Genomic DNA, 22,880 nt, shown 5'->3' with positions numbered 1-22,880 from the left:
GTTAGGTGATGTAGCTATACAGTGTATAAAGCAGCAGCTCCTTAACACATGGTTGTAGTTGTGCAGCTGGGGAGCAGACACATATTTTAGGAAGATACCTGGCCAGTGTGCAGCCAGCTGCGATCTGATATCCAGGGTAACTGCGCCATCTCATGGTCCCCAGAGCCGGAGGGATCAGGAGTGGGAGTTGGATGCACGGCGTGACTCACGTTGGCTGAAAAGCATCTCCACAGCCTCCTCTGAGAAAAGCTGCAGCAGCTTTATTCACTGTAGTGAAGTCACCTCCTTTAGTAAGGCCAGGTGGGGATTTGCTCCATGGATTACGGCCTTACTTCTGACAATAATCCTAGTAGTCTCCAAATGAACGACTATTCCTTCTAAAACAATGATGAAATAAGAGCTGGAGATGTCTTTCGATACAGATGTCTCCTGCCTGCTCTGGGACTGCTCCTTAGAGCACATGTATCGCTTCTTCATCTAGTCCTGCTTTAAGAGACCTGGTAGCTCCTGCTGCTTCCCTGCAGATGTGAGCTTGCAGCCCAATAGATCCCATCCTGGAAAAGAGTTGTCCCACATTATCATGTCCTGCTTCCCTTCCCTTTGATCCACTCAAAATAATCTCTCCTGTTTGGCACCCCAGGCAGCCCTTCTTTTAGCCTCCTGTTCTCACCCTTCTCACACTTGCAGCTGATTGTTGGCCGTGTCTCTTACAAGCTGTCACTTGGGCATTCACGCCTGCATTTTCCTGGGTTTTCCTCTGTAAGAGCAGGGGGAGTTTTCACTGACTTAAGTCCAGCACAAGATAGTCACCTAGTGCTCTCCCACAGGGAAAAGGGAGAGCGGGGCCTCGTCAGGGTTAAGCAAGCCCACCCCAAGTCAGCCATCTAACATAGTCCTACAGCCACCCTCTGGAAATGCCTCTTATTCCCATGGGCCACAGGGAGGGTCCAGTCAACTGTTTACTGGAAGCCCTTAGGTGGTTAAAGTTGACCTGAATCTCAATGTACACATGTCCCATCTGCCTCCTACTGCCCTCAGTGATGAGCACCTCCACCTTTTTCCACTCGCCTTCATACTTCTGCTGCTTCTGCAACCAAATGCATTGCCAAGTCCTTGAGCTTAACTCCACCCTAACTGCACAAGGAGAGATTGTCTGAAAATCTCACTGGCTTCTTCCCCTCATATCTAATTTGTGGTGCATAGTCAATCCTGTGCAGCACTCCTGCTGTCTCCTCCTTACCCACGTTCAGCCACGCAGATTGCATTTCCATGGATGACTTCCCTTTGCTGCACTGATCCGGCACCAGTCCTTGTGTGCAGCAAGGTAATGATAAAAATCACTGTTAATTTATGACAATGTCACACAGACTGTGTGTCCACGTATCACTGACTCTTGGCATGGGTAGTTCCTGGCACTGTAAAACACATGTAAAGTGCAAACAGAATAAGAAATACTTTGGCGATCTGATGTAGCCTAAATCTAAATACAGCTAAACTATTATGTTTTAAACATTCTCCCCCAGCATCTGTTCATAAAATAAGGCTTTTGGGAGAAGACGCAATTTGTAGCAATGGGGTTAGAGCCATTCTGGTTATCGTTCTTCCTCATCTTCCCCATCCCCTTTACTCATCATCTCTCTTTTTCTCCTGGTTCTTACCTGCTTTCAATGAGCACTGCTGTTTGGTGGGAGCTGACAGCTGGGCTCTGATGTGGTGTTGCAGCTGCCTGGGGGTGAAGACTGCTCTTACAGAAAGAGGATTCAGCTTAGGGAAAGGGGTTTTACCTGCTTTGTTTGGAAACGCTGTCCCAGGAATCACCAGGTAAGAAGTTCTTAATAGCAGACCTATTTACTGAAAAACGTGGGTTACCTGCAGTTTGGAAATCTCATCTCTGGTTTGACCCAAATGTGATACAGAACCAGAACACAATACTTACAAAGTATAGATGTAGCTGTCCCTCTGTACAAACAGTTTACAAGGCAAAGGAGGGATGAGTTGGGGAAACAACTGAAATCAGCCAACGGAACTGATTTCAAGCCATTTGAGAAGCTGCTTGTAAACTTTACTCAAAATCTTGTCTACGTCTTTGCCTTCAGCATCCACCCTGGATATGATCTCCCACTTTGAATACAGTGGTTCTTACTGGAACAAAGAATTAGGGAAGGTTTTAAAGCAGAGAGGAGTGACTGCTCAACTGCTGCCAAACTCCTTGACTTCACACTTCAAGCAAAGCAGTGAGATGCAAGGTGTCCTTGGAAAGCTGGAGACATGAGCCCCAAGTAAAAGTGATCCAATAAAACCTCTTCTGCTCCCTCCCCATCCCTTCCCCTGCCAGCTTTAGAATTAAGTTCCCAAATGCACTTCATATACGGGAAGGGACAGAACTGAACAAACCCATAAAAAGCTGAAACACCGTGACCTGTGCAGCTCATCTTACCAGAACATCTTCTAAAGCAGACACTTAAGTATCTCTGTTCTCTACATGCCAGCAGAATGAGCATTGCCAGATGAGATGGAAGGGTCTGTACCTTTATCATTAATCTCTATTGCTTTCCAGAACAGGCTGGTCACATCCCTCCTCGTCACCAGGAAGGCTATCTGGCCTGTGCAACTACAGGACTGTTTGGGACTGGCCAAAACTGTTCTAAGGACCACACATAAAATTTAGCTGTATGGCCAGCTGAGACCTGTGCTGGTTATTAGTACGGATATGGTCAGTTCTATTTGCTTCCAAGATCAATGGTGCCACAGCCTCATCAGGGAACCCTGGCCAAGCGAGGTCCAACCTTACTCCATGAGTGAGGATCAAGGGTTCATATTCAGCTCAGGAGGTCACCTGGAAGAAAAGAGAGACCAAGACTGAAAGGAAAACCTAATCAGCTATATTATTTATGAGGAGAAGGAAGATGGTAAAAAAAAAACAAAACAAAAACAAAACCAAAAAACTCAGTCCTGTATCTTTTTCCTTTCACACTGTGTTTATGGCCTTTTCTGTGTAACTGGTACCATCAATAAACCAGACATTCATGCTCTGCACAAAGCCTATTCGATATCTGTCCAGAGTCAGTGGGAGAGATGGCAGCTACTGGATTGATGAGCTGATAGGGACTAGAAAAAGAGAGCATCGTATCCCCATTTGGGATCCAGCTCTTCTCTCTGCCCTGATTTAATGAAGTAATGAGCCAATTTGGCTTCTTCATACCGGTGGCTGTAACATCCTGTCTCCATCTATGATCAAAGTAGTCCAGGCACCACAGGTTTTGGAGCATGTTGTAAGAAGCACTGAATGAAAGTCAACGAGCCAGATGATGAATTAGATCAAACTAGATAATTAAGGTAGACTCATCCAGGCTTCAAAGAGAGGAAGAAGTCCCCATGTAACTAAGTACTAAGGTCATTATCAGTTCTCTATGACAAAGCACAGATAATTAATTTAATAATTGATTTCAGCAGATGCAATCACAAGTTTAAGGCAGATTTTTTTGTATGTTTAACTATTGGATTCCTCAAAATAGTTTCCATGCTGGAGCATGATTTGCACATATAACCTTACTAGTTTTCTTCTTCAGTGTGCCACAGGAGCTCATGCAGTTCAGTGACACCTCTGTCCCCCAGCACTTGTCAAGCATTTAAATGTCACAACCTCTTTTGGTCAATATTGCTATTCTCTACTTTTAAGATAGTCAAACCGAGGAACAGAGATGTTAAGTGTGTTACCTCACCTAGAATGGGAATGCATCCCTTTGCAATTCAAAACAGCACTCAGTTCTATGCCAAGGTTTACTGCTGACCCAAATCATAACAAAGAAAGCAAACAGAATAAATGAGGAAAGGAGAAAAGGGATTTGCACTCAAACACACATCAGTTCTAGGCACAGCTTTTCCATTAGCGGGAGCAGGTAAAAAGAGGAGGGAGTCACATATCCTCCCATTCTCAGGATTGTTATGTGGAGATGCCATATCAGACTCAGGGACCAGCCCAAGCTCTGGATCCCACCTTCTCCTCCTGCAGTTACTGGTTTTAAACTCAGACTGAGCATGCTGTCATGTGAGTTCGGAAGATATATTGACCATATTTGCCAGACACAGAATTTATATCGTACAGTTGTTTGTCAAAGCCCCACCTATCCCGTGCAGCACTTCCCTTCTGATAATTGCTACAGAGATACAGAGCTAAATAATGGAAAGGGGACAAAACTTTCTAATTCTCACCATTATCTTGAGGGTAGCCTGTTAAAACATGAACTCTCTGATATTTTCTTCCAGGCTCCTCCCCTGAGATATGCTCTGAACATCCTTGGAATTTCCTTGCACTTGGATACTGACCTGAACTGTCGTGGGAACACAGTGGAATTGGGAAGGTGTCATTTGGTGTTGAAAGCTTCTCAGTTTTGTTAGGAATGAATGGGAACACGGAGTGGTGAGCTGTAAAAAGGAAAAGTGATGAAGATTTTTTGAAGTCTTGCTGAGTTTATCTATTCATTGTAATAGTGAAGAAATTATAATCCTGAGACTTCACGTTCCCCCACAAATCCTACCCAGGGCATCCTCATGTCTATCCAAGAAGGGAGAAGGTCTCTTAGGGCAGGGGCTAGTCCCTGTAGGGAAATTAATGGCAAAAAACCCATTCTGGACCAAGTTTCACATCTCAGGCAACTGGTAGTGGCTTCCACTGCAGTCCTGGGACTGCTAAAGTCACAAGTGCAAAACATCACCGTAACACCAGGCTTGCTCTTGCTTGGGCCATCGGAAACCTCAGGCACAGCACCGCTGTAGCGTCAAGGGCAGTATGAGTAACCCTCTGGAGCTTTGACCTCAGGCACGCATTGCTTCATCTCTAAGCTGGGTTACATCTTAAGAGCTATAGTACCAACGTTGCTACAGTCTCCGGCACCTCCATTTTGCAACTGTTCCCCAACTCGCAGTATAAGCTGTCAGTCACTGAGGGCGATCCTGCAGCCAGGGCCAAAGGGTGCACTAAGCTCACCCACTTTGCTGTGAGCCAGCAGAAGGCCATCAGTTCTCTTCCAGAGGACACGTAGCCATGGCTGTCATCATTTTATCCAGTCCTTGGGCTGCACAGCTTAGGCACCATCTGACATGGCTTCCAGCCTCAAGCCACTTCACATCTTGGAGTACAGGAGCTTGGAGTCAGCATTCACACCTGATCATACGGGTTGTTTCTATGACTTCCCTGCCAACATTCTCATGTCTGTCATTAGCACTTACTGAAATGGTGCCTTGCTCAGACACCCTGAGCTCTACACAATGTCCCACAGCCCTTTGTGCTGGCCACAGGGTGCTTTCAAGGCATCGCTGCTCTTAGTCCACAACACTTGTGGGTGCGAATGAGATCCAAGGAGAACAAACCCCATGGAAACAAGCAAAGAGACCATCAGGGAGATGGGAAGCGGACAAGAATCAAAATGTCAGAGTAGGCAACAAGTGCTCTGAAGTAGGAGCAACGATGGATGACAGCAAGTGTCTTACTCCCATTCTGATACTTGAAGAAAATGAGATTGTGAGAGCTTTCTCAGCTGACTCTTATCTTTGTGTTAAACAGGAGAAATTATTAATCAGAAGCAAAACCCTAGGAACTAAAGTCACAAGCAGGTTTTGCCACAGCTTGATTTCCACCCTGGTCTCTCCAGTTCACCAGGGAAAGCGGCTTGTCCGGTGCACTGTGAGGTCAGCAGAGACATCTAGTGGCAAAAATATCATAAAAACATGCAGGGGAATATCCTGGAGTGCTTTGCTTCATCTTTCGGACAGCTCAATTATCACTGGCTTTCTAATACGCATAAAAAAGACCGGTTGAGAGCTCGAGGCTGTATTTTTAACTGATCTGTTGAAAAATGTATTGGAATGATGCTTTCCTAAATCTCCCAAACCCCAGCTTTATGGACATAAAACACCTCCATAACTGATGTGCTTCCTGCCTGTCTTCAGCCTCCCAGGATGTTGTTCACCCTGACTCTCTCTTGCTTTTTGAGGAGTTGGAGATATCGGTATCGTGTCTGGTTCTGGTTATGCTTTTTGGTCATGTGTGAACGTTTCTGTATGCCATTGCTGCTGGGCTGATTGATGTGATCTTGTTATACAGCTCAGAACAATTTTTTTTCCATCTGTTCTTTACAAATATGGTTTTTGTTAAGAGCTTTTCGGATTTTGGCTTTGATGGCACTGGGTTTTGTTTAAAGACTCACATTACCTATTATGTTGAACATCTTTGTGCAGCTGTTCCATTTAGTCCAAGTCTGTTCTTCACTGGACACAAACCAGCCACTATTCAGCTTTGGCAGCTGTTTAAAAAAAAGCAACCTTTAAGAATGCAACAAAGCAATGGCAAAATTCAATTTCTCAGTGGAGCAGGTAAGACTGCCAATTTACCTGCAGTGAAAAACTGGCTTATCGTCATCAAATCCTGTAGTCCTTACTCTGGATTTATTCTACAGTCACAGACAATGGATTAAACATAATGCTGCAAATGAAAGATGAAAGATGTAAACATAGAACTGCCAGTCTAGGTAGAAATTTTTACTTTTATAATGACTTTACAGGGTTCATCTTCATCTCATGAAAGATATTTGGCCAATGACCGGAGATCATTGCTGCGACAGCAAGACAGTTGCCCAAAGCAAAAGACTGAGGTCCAGATTTTAAGGGGTATTTAGCAATGTTCAATACTGCAACACCTAAAGGACTTACAGGAACACTGGAGTGTGAAGACGTGATCGTAAGCAATCAAGAGCTAAAGTGAGCGACCTAGCAGCCCACTTAGCAAATCTGTTCATCACCTGGGATGTGGTACCCAACTACGCGTGCGGTCCTACCCTGACCCACTTGGAGCGTTAAATATTTTACTTTGTTGAAAGCCAGTAAAATGCAGGCTCCTACATGAGTATATCAGTTTGGAAAAACGAATTTAGGCTCTGAATTCAATTACGCATTGCAAAGTGAGACACTAAAACACCTAATCACCCGCTGGTTGGGCCAAAGAGACAGTTAGGGAACTCCAGAGCAGTTGGGGTCAGATATTTGATGTGGCTTCATACCAGCTGTGAAACATTAAAAGGTTTAGAGGATTTAGTGGAAAAAGAAGGCAATATGAGCTTCTTTTTGTTACCTTTTCAACTTTGGTAGTGATTTTTTGGTAGTGAAGACCATTTTTAAATCATTTGCAACATTTCAGCTGTGCTCATAGGTGCTCTGTCGAATACCTTGGTCTCCTCACTGTCATTACTCCTCCTCTCCTTTTGACTGGTCACATCCAGTAGAGAAAGTCTCCTCTCCACCTCCAAGCATGACTGAAGAAGAGACACAAAAAACATCTGCCAAGCATTGGCTGTGCTGGCAGAACAGGACCACCTTTCACAGGGACAAGGGGATATCACCCAAAATGAATCTCAGGAGGATGTTCACCTCTGGAAGGGGCTGCTGTTGTCCCCTTTCCTGACCTCCCGTGCAACACAGACCGCAAGGTCCCCGCACACAGAACAGCAAACAGCACCCACTCTCCCGTGGTCTGCAGGCTTGCACCTGTGAGGCAGGGCTATTGCTGGAGCGAGCTACAGCCCCTGTCTCCACTAAAACACCTGCATCCAGCTGGAGCATCATCTTACAGGAAAATATCTAATTTAACTCTGCAGCCTTCATGCGGTGAAGAATCCACCCTGCCTTCTAGTGACCTCCTTTAGTGCTAATTACTCACCCTGTTGAAAACAACCTTCTTCCACCCTGAACATTGCTGCCTTCTCCATCAAGTCTTCATCTCCAAGCCTACTAACTCCACCAGTACTTCTCTGTAGGCAGGCAGTAACCCAAAAACAAGAGGACAACCAGTGTCTCTGCAGCTCAAAGCCACATGAATATCAGTGGCTACATCTCTTTTAGTAAATAAGATATTTCAGGGACTGATTTCTGGCCTGGAAGACCATTTGCACAGCACAGCCCACATCCACACACCCAAATACTCACCAAAACACAGTGGCCTCAACCACGCTGCCTGCTGAGAGTGACCCAAGGGCTGTGCCTTCCCTGGAAATTGTTGGAGAGCATGGCCAAAACCACGCTGGGGAACAGGCACAACTACACAACCTGGACTATTTCAGGACAGTAGATGGTCCATGCCTTGGTCCTGGCTAGTTCCAGTACCCGTCAAAGGAAGGATTAGCTGTATAAGGATAAAAACACTATCCAGAGCTGTAATCAGTAATATTAGGCTTAAGGGAGGCTATAAATACCTATGGCTTAGTGTGTGGCTGAACCTCAAGCTACTAGGGAGAAGGAAGAGGCCAGGAGAAAGCTTTTCCTTCAGGCATCTCACCTCATAATACATCCTAAAGAGATTTTTGCAGTTTTCCCTGTGGTGCTGGGTCTGGTCAGTGTCTGCAGCAAGATACTGAGCTGCAGTTTTACACAGAATGGCAATTTCAGTGATGCTGCAAACCAAGGAAGTCCATCATTTCCCAGAAGGGGAAAAAAACAACAGAGGAGTTGTCCAGTGTCTTGCCTTTTGGGAACGGGGAAGATAAACTAAAAGTAACTACTCAGCTCGCAGAACTGGGAAGATCTTTTTCTCTGTACTATTGCTGTAATGTAGGAACCAGTGAATGTGGCTCTTGTCACTTGATATTTCATTTCAGAGCAAGCCTGAAGAGCTCAAATCCACAACAGATCAAGCCCTAAAGACTTCCTCAGGACAGACTTGGCTGCTGTTCCCAGAAACCTCTCCTTCTCTTCTCTCAGCATTATTGGAGTTGCTCTCTCAGTGTCAACCCACAAGGTGGAGGGAAATGCTTGGCCAGAGAGTGGAAGACTCATAGGTTCTACAAGGCTCCTTGGCATCAATTCCCGCTCCCAAATTATTGCTTTTCACTGTTGAAATAATGCAAAAAGTCAGTCCAAAAAGCAAGGCTCTCTGCATGGGAGATTTGAGACAATCTCTGGACCTTCAAAATCAGGCCATTTGGCTAAGTATTTTGATATAAGCACCAAAGCATACAAACACTTGTTGAAAGGTGAGTAAACAAGAATTTTATTCTAATTTTTAATCCAGTAAACCCAATTATTAAAATCTTTAATCAATCCCTTTGATGGTCTCTCAGTGTCACAATTTCTTGGAATGGCTGGAGTACTGAGAAATCTGAAATTATATGAAAGATGTTTGGATGGCACCTGATTTCAAAGGCACTGGCCACAAACATACCGCCCGAAAGCCTTTTGGGCAGGGGCTGCAAATTTACCAGCTGAAACCTGAGGCATCCAGGATCACCAGTCTCATTAGAAAATCTGGATGCATTTGCTGGTGACAGATGCTCTCTTTCCTGGCTTGCCTTGCACATCCCTACTGCTCCGGAGCACATTTAGATTCATGCAAATAAGGTGAATATATTTAAATGCAGGTGGCTCTCTGTGGTAGGCAGACGACTCCGTAGGGCCATGCTGAAGGCTGCCAAGCAGGAATTTAGCGTTGTCTCTGTTTGCACAGAAGGACCTCAGTGACTTGGAAAGCACAGAAGAAGGAAATGTTTTCTCCATGACATACTATGGGCTGCCTACAATCAGCATCCTTCCTCAGCAGCTGGGCTTGATAAAGGTTGTCAGCAGCCTGGGAGTCCTTTTGGGCTCCCAGTGTCAAGAACGAATCTGAAGCAATCAGACAGGGACAAACACCCCGATGCCAGAATTGCTCTGGTCACGCTAAAGTGAGTCCTTATGCGACTGGGCTGGAAGACTGTATCTTTCAGAATAAATTCAATTTGAGCTGCTTATTGGGGATAATCAAGTATACTCATCTAGACTTCAGTATGTTATCCAATTCTATTATATGTATCGCATTTAAAAACAAAAAAAATGCTAATATACCCAGCTTTTCAATAGAAAAAAGTAAATTAATTACCCTGTTTGTCTGCTAGAATATACTAGGTTTCCAGACAGAATGGTGTTAATGATTCTGCATGCTCTTACATATGCTATTCTTTGACTTGATATTTTTAGCCCAGTTTCTGAGAGAAAAAAAAATTTTAAAACCCTGTAATTGTGTTGGGTTATTTGTGTGAGCTTATCAAACCTTCCACTAGTACCTCTGAATCAACTGGCTGATTTCATACAAATATGGGGAAGGAAGACAGGTCCTGCAGAGCTATAGGAGACAGAGACCCTTAAGTTCCCCTCACTACAGGGTATAGTTGGATGTGGGCTCACCCTTTATCAGACATCAGAGAATCCACACTGGCAAGCTCCTCTTCGAAATGCAAATCAAGATGAAATGAAGCTTCTTTGGCTCTGCTAATCCCCAAACAACTTCCATTCTTCTCTTCAACAGAGCAGGGCGATGCCATGCCTTTTGCTTTTATTTCTCCGAGACAGAAAAAAGGTCACATCGCACACTTCCTCCGCAATTCTTCCCGTAACACGTATTTTTAAAATCTCTGTGCCATCACTGTGTTTCCAGGTTGACATTTCCACTGTGTTGGGACATTTGGAACAAATTTACCTTTCAATATTACCACATTCAGGCAACATAAAGTGGTAGCTTAGAGGTGCTGCAGGACACACAAGACTCTTTCCCGTATTCCCATCGTTTACAAAGACCCACGCGAGGGGGGATCTGAGCCTTCCTTTTGAACCAAAGCTTTAAAGCAGTTTGTTTTGGCCTCCTTTAGAGCTGCAGGCCAAGTGAACTACACCATTTGTTCTGAACCCATAAATCTCACAAGCTATAAAGTGGTTTCCTAATCCTTTTATTTTACAGGGCACACATTTTCTCAGCAAGCCATGCCCCTTCTTAGCTGTGATTTGGAGAAATCTGCATGAGGAAACCATTCTAGTTTTTGGAGCTGGATTTCTCCAGCTGTTGCATTTTCCTTATTTTCTGGGCTGTCTGCTTGCACAAATTAGGTGTTCCAACCTGTCACAACCACTCTAGAAGGAAAATAAAAGGATCATCAGCAGCACCACAACAGAGTTGAACTTGGAGCCAAATAAAACCTGTTGTAGAAGTTCACTTGACTAATCTTTCTCCTTAAAACAAAAAGACTGAGAAATTAAGGGTTTTGTGAAAAAAAAAAAAAAAAAGGGAACACACCTGAGCAAACAGATTTTGAGGTCTGTGGACCATCCTTCCACTGGGTAGGATCAAAGTAACTCTGCTGGAGTGTATTATGGAAAAAGTCACACATAAATTGGGATCCTGGTGGTTTAGGAGACAAAAAAAAAGGCAGAGAAGGGCTCTGCTGAAGTTCCCTGTGACCATTCCTACTGCAACAAAATCGTGCACCTAAACATCTAACTGCTGTTGAGAAGGCAATGGGGAAAAAAACTAGAAGGAATAGCACAAGCTGCATAGGACATTCACTCCTTTGGTCCTTCCACGTCCTCCTGCTGTGGTACATCCTCTTCTACACCAGTGGCACAGCGTTGGGTCCACTCTCCCATGCCAAAATGGTGCAGGCAGGTGATGGCATCCTGCCTGGCCAAGGGAAACCACATCCAGAAGACATCTCCTTCAGTGGCAGCTTAGCGACGGTCACTCATGCTCTGCACAGGCCTGAACATGGTGGTCCATCACATGATGTCATATCCATCACATGATGTCATACGTTCATGAGGGGGCTAGATATGCAGATGAAGACAGGGGTTTCACGCTTTTGTGAGGTCTGGAGGACCCCTTGCTACGGACAGAGAGTCAAGGAGGATGGATGGGAGATGTCTTCACAGCAGTGTAAGGGAGCTGGTACCCTCTTGGTGAACCTCTTTACCAGCGCCATGCATGGGTGGAGGACATGGGAATAGATGTGTAGATCATGCCCCATCTCTGCCTGTACAGGGCGAGGGAGCCAAGCTCTGCAAGTTCCTGGCAGCTCTCTAGCGAGCAGCCGAGGTCGCAGCAGCAGTCCCCATTTCCGTTCCCATTTCCTACCCCGATTCAGTGTGATGACAGTGAGAGAGCAACACTTTGCAAAGAACAAAAGGAATCATCAGTAATTTTTCATCCTTAATGAGATATGGGCACAGTTTATTCCTAAAAGTAAAAGCAAATAAAACCAAGAGCAAGCTAGAGCTGTCAAACACAGCACTGGTCTCTTTGGCCTCCAAGTACTACACTAGTGCAGTGCCTGGCGTACTTCAGAGGTTGCTGCAAAATAGGTGTCATTTTCAAACACTTGTAGGAACACCTGCTCCTGAGCATTAAAATGCCCTTCATTACATAGTGAGGGTTTCATTTTAATAATTCCCTGCATCACAATGTCAATCTGCATGCTCAGGAACAGTTAACCAAATGCTTGAGCTGAATCATGTATTAAGAAGTGGCAAAGAGATGTCGGGGGAGGCAGCGGGTCTGCCACCAGCCTGATTGAAGAAGAATTTGGCCTTGACAAGATTCCAGTGTACCCTTGAAAGGAGGAACGTTTGCTGAGTAAACAAGAGGAACTGTGAGAAAGGGAGTAGCATGGAGGAGCTGCAATTCTGCATGTACTAAGGAGCAGAGAAGAAGAGTAAAAGTTAACCAATAGCAATGTTGAAAAACGACTATGTAACCAATCAAATGAGCACACGGCTTTGTAAAGCAGATATAAAAGAAGAGCGTAGATAATAAAGGTTAGACATCTTGTCTGCATCAATCGCTTGCCGTGTCCGTCTCTACCGCGACAAATGGTGACCCCGATGTCATTCTAACAAAGACGTGAGAAGGTGACGTGATTTCGACACAGAGAGACTCTGTGTGGGCTGCAGGACGACGTGCAGCGGAGACGGAGCCCGGTGAAGCTGAGAGCAGTGGGAATCTGCCTGGTCCGGACCTGAACTTCGACACCTGATAAGGTGAGCCACCGGGAACGGGATTATAGTTATGGGCCAACAAATAACAAAAGAGGAAGAAACAATATTGTCCACATGGAAGGCCCTATTAAAAAGAAAAGGAGCGTGAGAGGGCACGCGACGACACAAAACCCTCCCATGTGTTAGGAGCTCACCGCCCCTCTGTGAGCAGCTCACAGCCGAAACTGTCAGGTCGGCAGGATTGGATGTATCCACTGCCGACATAGTAACACTTTTAACAAAAGACATTGTTAAAGCGCCGCTCGATGCGCAAGGACCTATAGGACAGGGGTTGAGTGCCCTATTAATTGGGAGATCTAGCAGCACTTTGAATGGATTAATTGTTCACGTAGGCATTATTGATGCCGATTTTACTGGACAGATTTGTGCTATGATTTCTACTCCTTATCCACCTGTAACTATACCACGAGGAAGTCGTATTGCTCAACTTATACCCTTTTTGAGTTGTGTCCCGAAAGCAGAGCAGCGCCTCTGTGGGGTTGGCAACTTCGGATTGACTGGATCACCGATGGCCTTTTGGTCACAACCCATAGAGATGCATCGTCCATCCATGAAATGCACCATCTACAACTGAGACAGTCATCCTCCCTCTGTTGAAGTTCGGGACTTCTGGACACTGGAGCAGACGTAACTATTGTCTGTTGCACCGACTGGCCACTTAACTGGCCCACAGTGATAGCAGACACAGGAATTGTGGGGTTGGGAGGAATGTCTCGTTGTGAGCTCTCTGCTCTTCCAGTCATGATTGTGAATCCTGAGGGGCAGAGAGCCACAGTTTGACCTTACATCACAGTAACACCTTTAACTTTGTGGGGACGTGATTGTTTATCCCAGTGGGGTGTGAGAATTACCACAGATTTTTGACGGGGGCCACTGTGCTGCAGGGTGTTAAACAACCCGCACTTGCATTAACCGGGTTAACAAATAACCCTGTGTGGGTGGATCAGTGGCCCCTGTCAATTGAGAAATTAAAAGCCCTGCAAGAATTGGCTGCAGAACAGCTAGCTGCTGGACATATTGAACCTTCTCATAGCCCACGGAATACCCCAGTGTTTGTAATCAAAAAGAAATCAGGAAAATGGTGATTTTTACATGACCTACGGCAAATTAATGCTGTCATGGCTACGATGGGAGCCCTACAACCGGGCCTACCCTCACCTACCATGATCCTGATAGATTGGGAAATTATTGTGATGGATTTAAAAGACTGTTTCTTTACTATTCCATTAGCCTCCCAAGATGAAGAGAAATTTGCATTTTCTGTGCCTTCTGTAAATCATGCAGAACCTTCAAACAGGTATCAATGGAAGGTTTTGCCACAAGGCATGAAAAATTCGCCAACAATTTGACAATGGTTTGTAGTGCAAGCTTTGTCACCTGTAAGGGAAAAATTTCCTGCTAGTTATTGTTACCATTACATGGATGACATCCTGTTAGCATCAAACAGCAAGGAGCAGTTGAACAACATGGAGAATTTGGCCAGAGATTCATTACAACAATATGGATTGGTTGTTGCCCCTGAAAAGGTACAAAAGGTAGAACCCTGGAAATATCTGGGAATGACAGTTACAAGCAAGCAGGCTGTGCCCCAACCTGTGAAACTTAACCTTGAAATTAAAACTCTCAATGATGTACAGAAACTGATGGGATCCTTAGATTGGATAAGGCCCTGTCTTGGACTTACCAATTCTCAATTACAACCATTATTGGAATTATTAAAAAATTCCAGTGATCCAGCAGAACCCAGAATACTAAACAAGGAAGCATTAAATGTAATTCACATGGTGGAGCAATCTATACACAAGAAATTTGTTCCTCTAATAGATCTGTCTCAATTGGTACAACTCTTTGTACTAATTGACAAAACTGTGCCATTTGGTGCTTTAGAACTAACAGGGCATGACCCAGCTACAATCGTTTTACCTGTTCAAAATTGGTATTTTGAATGGTGTCAGGCAAATAATTATGAGCTGCAAGCAGCCATGGCAGGCTTTCAGGGACAGATATCATATCACCTGCCATCACACCCGCTGCTGAAATTTGCTCGAGAAGTACCATTTGGTCAGAAAAATTTAAGCCAACCAGAACCAGTGAACGGCCTTACTGTTTTTACAGATGGTTCAGGAAAAACAGGTAAAGCAGCAGTGGTATGGTATGAAAACCATGACTGGAAGAACAAGGTGGTACATCAAAAGGGCTCTCCACAGGTAGTAGTGCTGTGGCTGTTGTCTTTTCTAGTTTTACTTCTCCTGTAAATACTGTAACTGATTCAGCATATGCAGCCAACTTGGTTGCTTGACTAGACAAAGTAGTTTTAACTATGTCAGACAATCAATTGTTATTTGAAGTACTCCTGGAACTCTGGGAGAGTATTCAACAACCAAAAGAACCCTACTTTGTCATGTGTATTTGTAGTCATACTCCTTTACCAGGGTTTTATACAGAGGGGAATGTCAGAGCGGACGCTCTTGTTTCTGCCATGGCTCTGAGTACTGTTCCTAACATAAAGCAACAAGCTGTATTATCACATCAATTTTTTCACCAAGGATTTGGAGCTCTACGACAGTAGTTCGGCTTGTCTCATACTGAAGCTCGTTCCATTGTGGCTGCCTGCCCTGATTGCCAAGGAACTCACACACCAGTGTACTTTGGTACTAATCCCAGAGGTATGCGAGCCTTACAGATTTGGCAAACTGATGTTACTCATGTGCAGGAGTTTGGCCGACAGAAATATGTTCATGTTTCTATTGATACTTATTCTCATGCCTTAGTAGCAACAGCACATAATGGAGAAACGGGAAAAGATGTGATTCGACATTTGCAGAAGGCTTTTTCTATGCTTGGGGTACCAGGCCAAATCAAAACAGATAATGGCCCTGCATATGTTTCGAAGAAAGTTCAGACGTTTTTTGATATGTGGGGTGTTACTCATGTTACAGGCATTTCACATTCCCCCACAGGGCAAGCAATTGTTGAACGTGCACATGGCATGCTGCAGCAGCAGCTTCAAAAACAAAAAGGGGGAATGATTGGGGAACCCCCCCAGGCACGTCTAGATAAAGCCGTTTATGTTCTCAACTTTCTCCATTATGGGGATAATTCTTCTCTGCCTCCTCTTTTTCAACATTTCTCTTTTTTTCGAAACAGGATTTGCAAAAGGGCGTCAAAGTGCATGTTAGAGATCTAGGTACTGGCCAGTGGAGTGGACCATGTGAGCTATTAACCCGGGGCAGGGGTTATGCTTGTGTCTCTACAGATGCCGGCCCTCGCTGGGTTCCTGCTCGGTGTGTTCGGCCTGTGCTGGAACCTGCATCAGGGAGAAGGATGGGTAGTTCCACAACCCAAGCAGAATGTCTGGGTAACTTTGGCAAACACGACACATCACGAAGCTTTCTGCCTCTCTACTGCGAACCCTGAAAATCCATTCTCCATGTGTTTGGTGGGATTGCCAGTAGACACATGGCCAAACCCAGAAACCCTTCAGCCTTTCTCTCTTTGCAACTCTCCAAAAAAGCGTACAGATAAGTGGGATGGTATATATAGTCACCTTCCACAGGTTATGCAAGAACCCCAAGAACTAGAGTTGCTAGGCTCTGTCATAATGGATGCTTGTGTGTTTTTTAATTAGTCTTATAATACTTCCGCACAAAGAGGGCAAAATGTTAATGCAATTAATGCTGCTTATCATAACTCAGCCGCTTGGTGCAATTATACCTCAACTAACGTCTCATGGTCTTTTGCTGTTCCTCTTGCTCTACCTCCTGGTGTCTTTTTAATTTGAGGAGATCGAGCATGGGGAGGTATTCCCTCCAAATTAAACAGAGGTCCATGCAGCCTCGGCTGTCTCACCCTTTTGACACCAAATGCCACAATGATATTGAATGTAGCTAGGCATCGGAAACAAATCCAGAGGACTGTTTATCAATTTACCTCTGAATGTAATGACCAAGTAACATTCTGGAACTCAGGTGAAATTATTGCATCCTCCATTCTTGCACCAGGAGTTGGTGTTGCAAATGCTTTAGCAAATTTAAAGAAGTTAGGGTGTTGGCTTAGCAAACAAACTAATGCTACCTCATTAGCCCTCAGTGGTCTTTTAACTGATGTTGATAGTGTTAGACAGGCTACCTTACAGAATAGAGCTGCTATTGACTTTTTGCTTTTAGCACAAGGACATGGGTGTGAAGATTTTGATGGAATGTGTTGCATGAATTTGTCTGACCACTCAGAATCTATTTTTAAAAGCATACAGCAGCTAAAAGATGGTGTCAAGCGTTTAACAGAAGATGATGGCTTAGATTGGCTAACAAGGATGTTTAAAGGTTGGGGGCTGTCTGGATGGTTGATACTCTGGTCAAAGCTGTGGGGGTAGTGATCCTGATAATTGTGACTGTGCTTTTAATGTTGCCCTGTCTTGTCAGTCTTCTGCAAAGGGCCCTACAGAGGACTGCTCAGGCAATATTTCTAGCACAAATACAAAAAGGGGGAATTGTCGGGGGAGGCAGCGGGTCTGCCACCAGCCTGATTGAAGAAGAATTTGGCCTTGACAAGATTCCAGTGTACCTTTGAAAGGAGGAACGTTTGCCGGGTAAACAAGAGAAACTGAGCAAGGGAGTAGCATGGAGGAGCTGCAATTCTGCACATACTAAGGAGCAGAGAAGAAGAGTAAAAGTTAACCAATAGCAATGTTGAAAAACAACTATGTAACCAATCAAATGAGCACACGGCTTTGTGAAGCAGATATAAAAGAAGAGCGTAGATAGGTTAGACATCTTGTCTGCTTCAATCGCTTGCCGTGTCCATCTCTACCGTGACAAAGAGATAATACCACACAATGAACACAAGAACATCATTTTTACATATTAGATACAAGTCTAGTGAAGTGCTGAGAGCACAGAAAAAGCTCATTTCCCACTTAGTTCTGCTGAGCTTGTAGGGAATCATAAATGTGGGATAATGTTGCAGAACAACTTTTCAAGATTTAACTGCAGCATCTGGAAAGTCTGTTCTGATCTCAAGGACTCCAGGAAATTTGCAGATACACAACTATTTTGCATTTATCTCAGATCTCACCTGTGTGGAAAACAAAGTTTCTTTGCCCACTTTCCATTCCTAGTGAAAAATTGCTTCTGCCATTTTTTTCCTAGTGTATGGTTTTCCTTCTTGTTCTTTGCTTTTTTTTAATACAGGAAGGAAATGTAAGAATGTCAGGTCTAAGGTGACCACTCTGTAATACTACACATATTTTTATTCCATGTGGAAAAGGAATACCAAGTTGTGCAAATGCCAAAAATGTTCTTCCCCTCACCCTGCTGCAGCAACACTTGTTACTTATCTATAAAAGTAAGCAAAAAAACCCAACTCTAGACAAAAGGTTTGCTCACTGCTCAGCTGTGCACTCACTCTAATTAGATAAACAATCTAATAAATTGGAAAGCAAAACAAAACAAAAGGAAGATGTAATTTGTCTTTATCTATTATGAAAATGAGTTAGATTGGGGTGGTACAGACATGATTTTATATAGTATTCATCCAAGCTTTTCAGCTGAAACTTTCTGTAAGATGGGAAAATGATCTGTGAATTGCTTTGTTTTCCTGCATGGTTCATTCACGATGAATGAAACTCTGTTTTTAAGATGAAATATTTTATTTTGATGACATCTAACCACACAAGTTTGTCTTAATTTGTCTTCAATTTAATCTTGAGATGACTAAAAATTTATAAAATTATGTTTCACACCAGATTATGACTGTTTATTTAAAAGATTCTTTTTTTTATTATTATTCATTATTATTGTTGAATCAAAACCACCAATTATTTTATAGCTCTGTTCCCAAATTCCTTCCCAGCCCAGGAGAAGCAGTTACTCTGTAAAGGCTGTGATATGTTCAAATATCCCTACCAAAAAAACCTCTAAACCTGCACTCTCATAACTCTTTATGCCTTTAGCACATTGAAACATCTACTGTGCAGCAGCTCTGGGACAAGCAAGGAATGCAAGACACATTTTTATCTGACCTAACACAACTCTTACATGTAATAAGATATTACCAAATTGTCTGTAAATTAAAATCCTAGTGGAGCTCTGCTCAGCTCAAGGAAAGTATCACAATACTTCAGGAAATACTGATTTGCTGGAAATGAAGAAATTACTAGATTAATTTTTTGTACTTAGGTAAGTACAGGAGGTAGGCTGAGTCAGCTGTGGGTATTTAATCTGTTGAATGGATGTTGCCCACCTATGCTCCTTCCTTACACTCACATTCCTGTCTCCAACCTGCTCCCACCTTCTTTTCTGCAGAGATGCTTAGTCCTAGGGTGAGAGTGTTGGCATGAAGACATTAAGTGGAACCGTTCATAAACTGCTGTCACTGCAAGAGGAGATGGTGCTGTTACGGGAAAAGAAGATGCCTAAATAACCAAAAACATATGGGATGAGTTTCTAAGATTCTTTCTCTGCTGGTGATCCTTCCTTGTCCACTGCTGACAAAGCGTGAATCCGAATGGATACTGATGTTAGGAGGGGTTGTCTTCTTAACTTTTATGAATACCATGGACTGTACATTCATTTACCTCAAACTAACTCACCCCTGCTACCCTTTCTCTTTAAGTATCATTTGTCTCGTTTCTGCTGTCTCTCATCATGTCATATCTGTGAGTCTCCTGGGCTAGAGACATTGTTTTACAGCACTGGGCAGGGCTTTGGGAGACCTTGACATAGTGTCCTGATTCACTGCAACTTTTTCGTGTGACCAAATGGAGGCCATAGTCACTTCAGATACCCGATAACTGGGCCTTACATCCCAGAGATTTTATGAGAATAAATAGATCGACAACATAGAAAATACTCCAGAAATGGGGGTCATATGACTATCCATGATTATATCTACATGGTCTTTTGCATACAAAAGAAAGTGAGTCCACGTGTGTCCCTAGCCAACAAGGAATCCTTCCTAGAACCATCTTCTCATCTTCAGGAGGGTGCATTGGTCCTGCTTTCAACTGCAGGTTCCCTGTTCTGCTCAGAGCATGGGCAGAGCACAGGGCTTTACTCTGCAAAGACCAGAGATCTGCACGACATCAGAGCAGGCCATGATCAGCAAGGTTTACCATTCATGCAGAGTAATAGGGAGTGAAACATGATGATACAAATCAATTAAAAGCTGAGAGTCAGTGCAGAGAAGATAAAGAAGTGCCAACAGTAAAGCGTGTGGATCCATATGACCTGATCCAACAGCAAAGTATGGATCCATACAATCTGGTATCTAACACAAATCCTTATTTCTAGAACATCTTCTGCTAAGCATGCTCAGCAGTTGACTGCCTGTGTGGCAATCACATCTCATAACATTCTTGATCTGCGAGAAAAGAAACAGTATCACAGAAACACAGAACGGTTTGGGTTGGAAGGGACCGTAAAGATCATCTAGTTCCAACCCCGCTTTCACGGGCAGGGACAACTTCCACTAGATCACCTTGCTCAAAGACCTGTCCAACCTGGCCTTGAAACAGTAGAAACACTGCAACTTTTTAGCCATCTGTGACGGCTTGCTATGTATTTAATTTAAACAGCAGGTAATGACTGTACCAACAACAAGCTGGTTAACTCAAGAAAGAGGAAACAGAGTAAGTAGCTGTTGCAAGTGGATTCTGACTGCCAGCTGCTACAGTCTGTGGGTAAATCACCCCTTGGGGGTTATGCTATTTAGGATTGTAGCTTACTGATTAAAGTAGCCCTTACTGTAGTAAGGGCTGTTTCCTGCACTCATACCTGAGGGGACACTTAGGGGACAGCCAGTGTAAAGCCTAGAAACATTTTTCATCAGTTTGAGCTGTTTTAAGGTCACCTTTTCCCCAAAGACTGTAAGGGTAGTTCCCTTGGCTGGGCTCCCTGCATAGCCAAAGTTACAGAAGGAAATCACAAATCTTTAATATTTGAAGAATACTGGTATTTGAAGAAAAGTGAATAGGTACTTGCTGCTTTTCTACAATTGGGATCCATAAAAGCAGCATTTTAGGACAGGGGGAGAAACAGGAGGCTAGGTGAGAAAATGGATGGTTTGTTTAAACAGTAAACCTAGCCCGATACATCTTGCAATATGTCCTGGTCAGAATAGAAAAGTCTTGTAAAGATCAGAAGCAATGACTAATGTGAACTTGAATTGAGAAGAGAATGCAACTTCATAAGCAAAAAAAAAAAATGGAAGACTATTGGTCTGAATTTGGAAAGGGAAAAGTAAATGGAGTAAAGTAGAAAAAATATATGTGTAATATGTAATAGCAGAAATGGAATACAATGGGGTTTTTTCTATTCTTCAAACCACAATTAAAATGAGGGGATGTATCAAAAAAGGCCAATTTTTAAATTGTTTAGAAAGATTTCATTGTCACAGTATCTACTGAAAGCCAGCTGGGGAATGCAAGGTAATGACAAGGTAGCTAAACAAATACAGCCCCAGTGCTCTACTCAGATGCTCAATTTTGTTCCTAAATGGAGATTTTCAAAATCTGTGCATTTTCCTGCCTTTAACTGTGCATGCCCAGCTTGACACCACTTTAAAGCTCCTTTCCAGAGAGAGGTAATGCTAAACACTTTCAAAAACCCACAGCCTTTCAATGCATCTCCAGTTGAGAAATATAAAACACAAGCATTCAAGAACAATGACCTTTGAAGAGCATGACTTTAGAGGACAGCAGGCTAGGCACAAAACTACAGGCCATACAAAGGCAGAAAAATAGCATCTAGCCCTGGAAAGACCTGTCCTCCTTGCAGCTCTTTGCATATCAGTGCTGGGAGAAAAGAAGTAGTGAGACCTGAAGGAGCGTGTAGCAGCAAGGTGTGCAGTAGCTTATGCATACCTCAGAGAAGCAAATAGCGCAAAAAATGGCTGCATCAGCATTTTCAGCATTTTTTTTTTTTCCCCTTGAAGGGTTTCCCAGGAGCAATGGTGCACTCTCAGATGGAAAATTGCATCCAGGCTCTAGCTGTATTGTCCTGCCTGAAAGGTGTAAAGAGTCAGGATTAGAGTTGCGAATCTGTTCCATTATCCCCTGTTGTTAGAATAAGAACGTGAAATAGTCTGGAAAATACAGGAATACCTGATGTTAAATTGTATGTATTACAAGTACTTTCCAAATCCAGCTTTTATAATAACACAGAAGGGTGCCTCTGCATATGCCAAAATCCACACTGAAGCCACAGGTTTCTCAATAAACACATCTTCTGCAACGATGATACACTTACGGGGATTAAAGTTTATAAGAACAGCGAAACAGAGAGAGGTCTGCTCACCTGCCAAGCAGTAATTCTTTCAAGCTTTCTGCCGTCTCTGCAGACACTGAACAGGGTACCCTGCCTTATGCACGGCATTGATTTGGAAGGTGTAGTTCTGTACGGTGAACTTGGAAAGTCTTAAAGTCAATGCCCAGTTGCATACTTCCACTTAATCTTTTCAGAGTGGAGTGGAAACTATCTAATAATTAGCATGTGCTTAGGCTCATGTATTTTGCTAATTTAACAGTTGTGCACTTGGATCTTAGGGTACAGGGTTCAGGAGGAGCTGTGTACGGTGTGGAGAGTCTCCCAGGAGTAAGCCGTGTGCCTTTCACACTGGGTGTGCTTCTTCTTAATCAAAGCATTGCTCAGCAAGGTTGACATCTGCAAGACAAACAAGTAACTTCATCTGGCTTTGCATACTTTATATACACACACAAAAGATGAACCAAAAAGTGACCTAGAAGTGCTTATTCATTAGCCAAAGAGAAGTCCTCCAGGGTGCAAAGACTCTTTGCTCAGTGAGGTTCCTGGCACTCGTAGCTTTCCGTTGCTTTTTCATTATTAAAAAAGGAATTAAAACCATATTTTTCTCATTTCAATAAGTACCTTTATGATGTCCAAACAACTCCAACAATGATATCATCTGTCTCTTTCCTCCAGGGAGGAATTCAGGCCAGACCGTGATATTCCTGCTTATTCCTCAAGCACAGAGCCTCACCAAGGCGAAGGCAGCAAGCCTCGCTCCTTAGGGGGGAAACG

The 22,880-nt window shown here is 43.6% G+C and overlaps 1 protein-coding gene across 17 annotated transcripts in view; it reads right to left on the bottom strand.

Moving 5' to 3' along the window:
* Positions 1-22,880, bottom strand: part of THAP12 (THAP domain containing 12) — a 44,138-nt gene that overhangs the window by 5,127 nt on the left and 16,131 nt on the right. For 2 of the 17 annotated variants that reach the window (XM_074860500.1, XM_074860488.1), the window contains 9 exons: positions 22,137-22,502; positions 21,704-21,843; positions 7,127-14,361; positions 6,391-6,481; positions 6,212-6,302; positions 4,327-4,425; positions 1,659-2,836; positions 1,241-1,415; positions 99-377 (listed from right to left, as the gene is read on the bottom strand). Coding sequence is in view for 16 of the 17 variants with exons in the window: in XM_074860488.1 (XP_074716589.1) it covers positions 22,471-22,502 (32 nt within the window). In the remaining variant the exon portion in view is untranslated. Of the gene's footprint in view, positions 1-98; positions 378-1,240; positions 1,416-1,658; positions 2,837-4,326; positions 4,426-6,211; positions 6,303-6,390; positions 6,482-7,126; positions 14,362-19,647; positions 21,844-22,136; positions 22,503-22,880 lie in introns of those variants that run through there. The other 15 variants (XM_074860491.1, XM_074860490.1, XM_074860494.1 and 12 more) reach the window with 15 other exon arrangements.

Source organism: Strix uralensis, chromosome 2 (genome assembly GCF_047716275.1).
Source record: "Strix uralensis isolate ZFMK-TIS-50842 chromosome 2, bStrUra1, whole genome shotgun sequence".
NCBI classification, from domain to species: domain Eukaryota; kingdom Metazoa; phylum Chordata; class Aves; order Strigiformes; family Strigidae; genus Strix; species Strix uralensis.
Note: the sequence above shows the minus strand (reverse complement) of the source record. Positions and strands in the feature narration are given on the sequence as shown.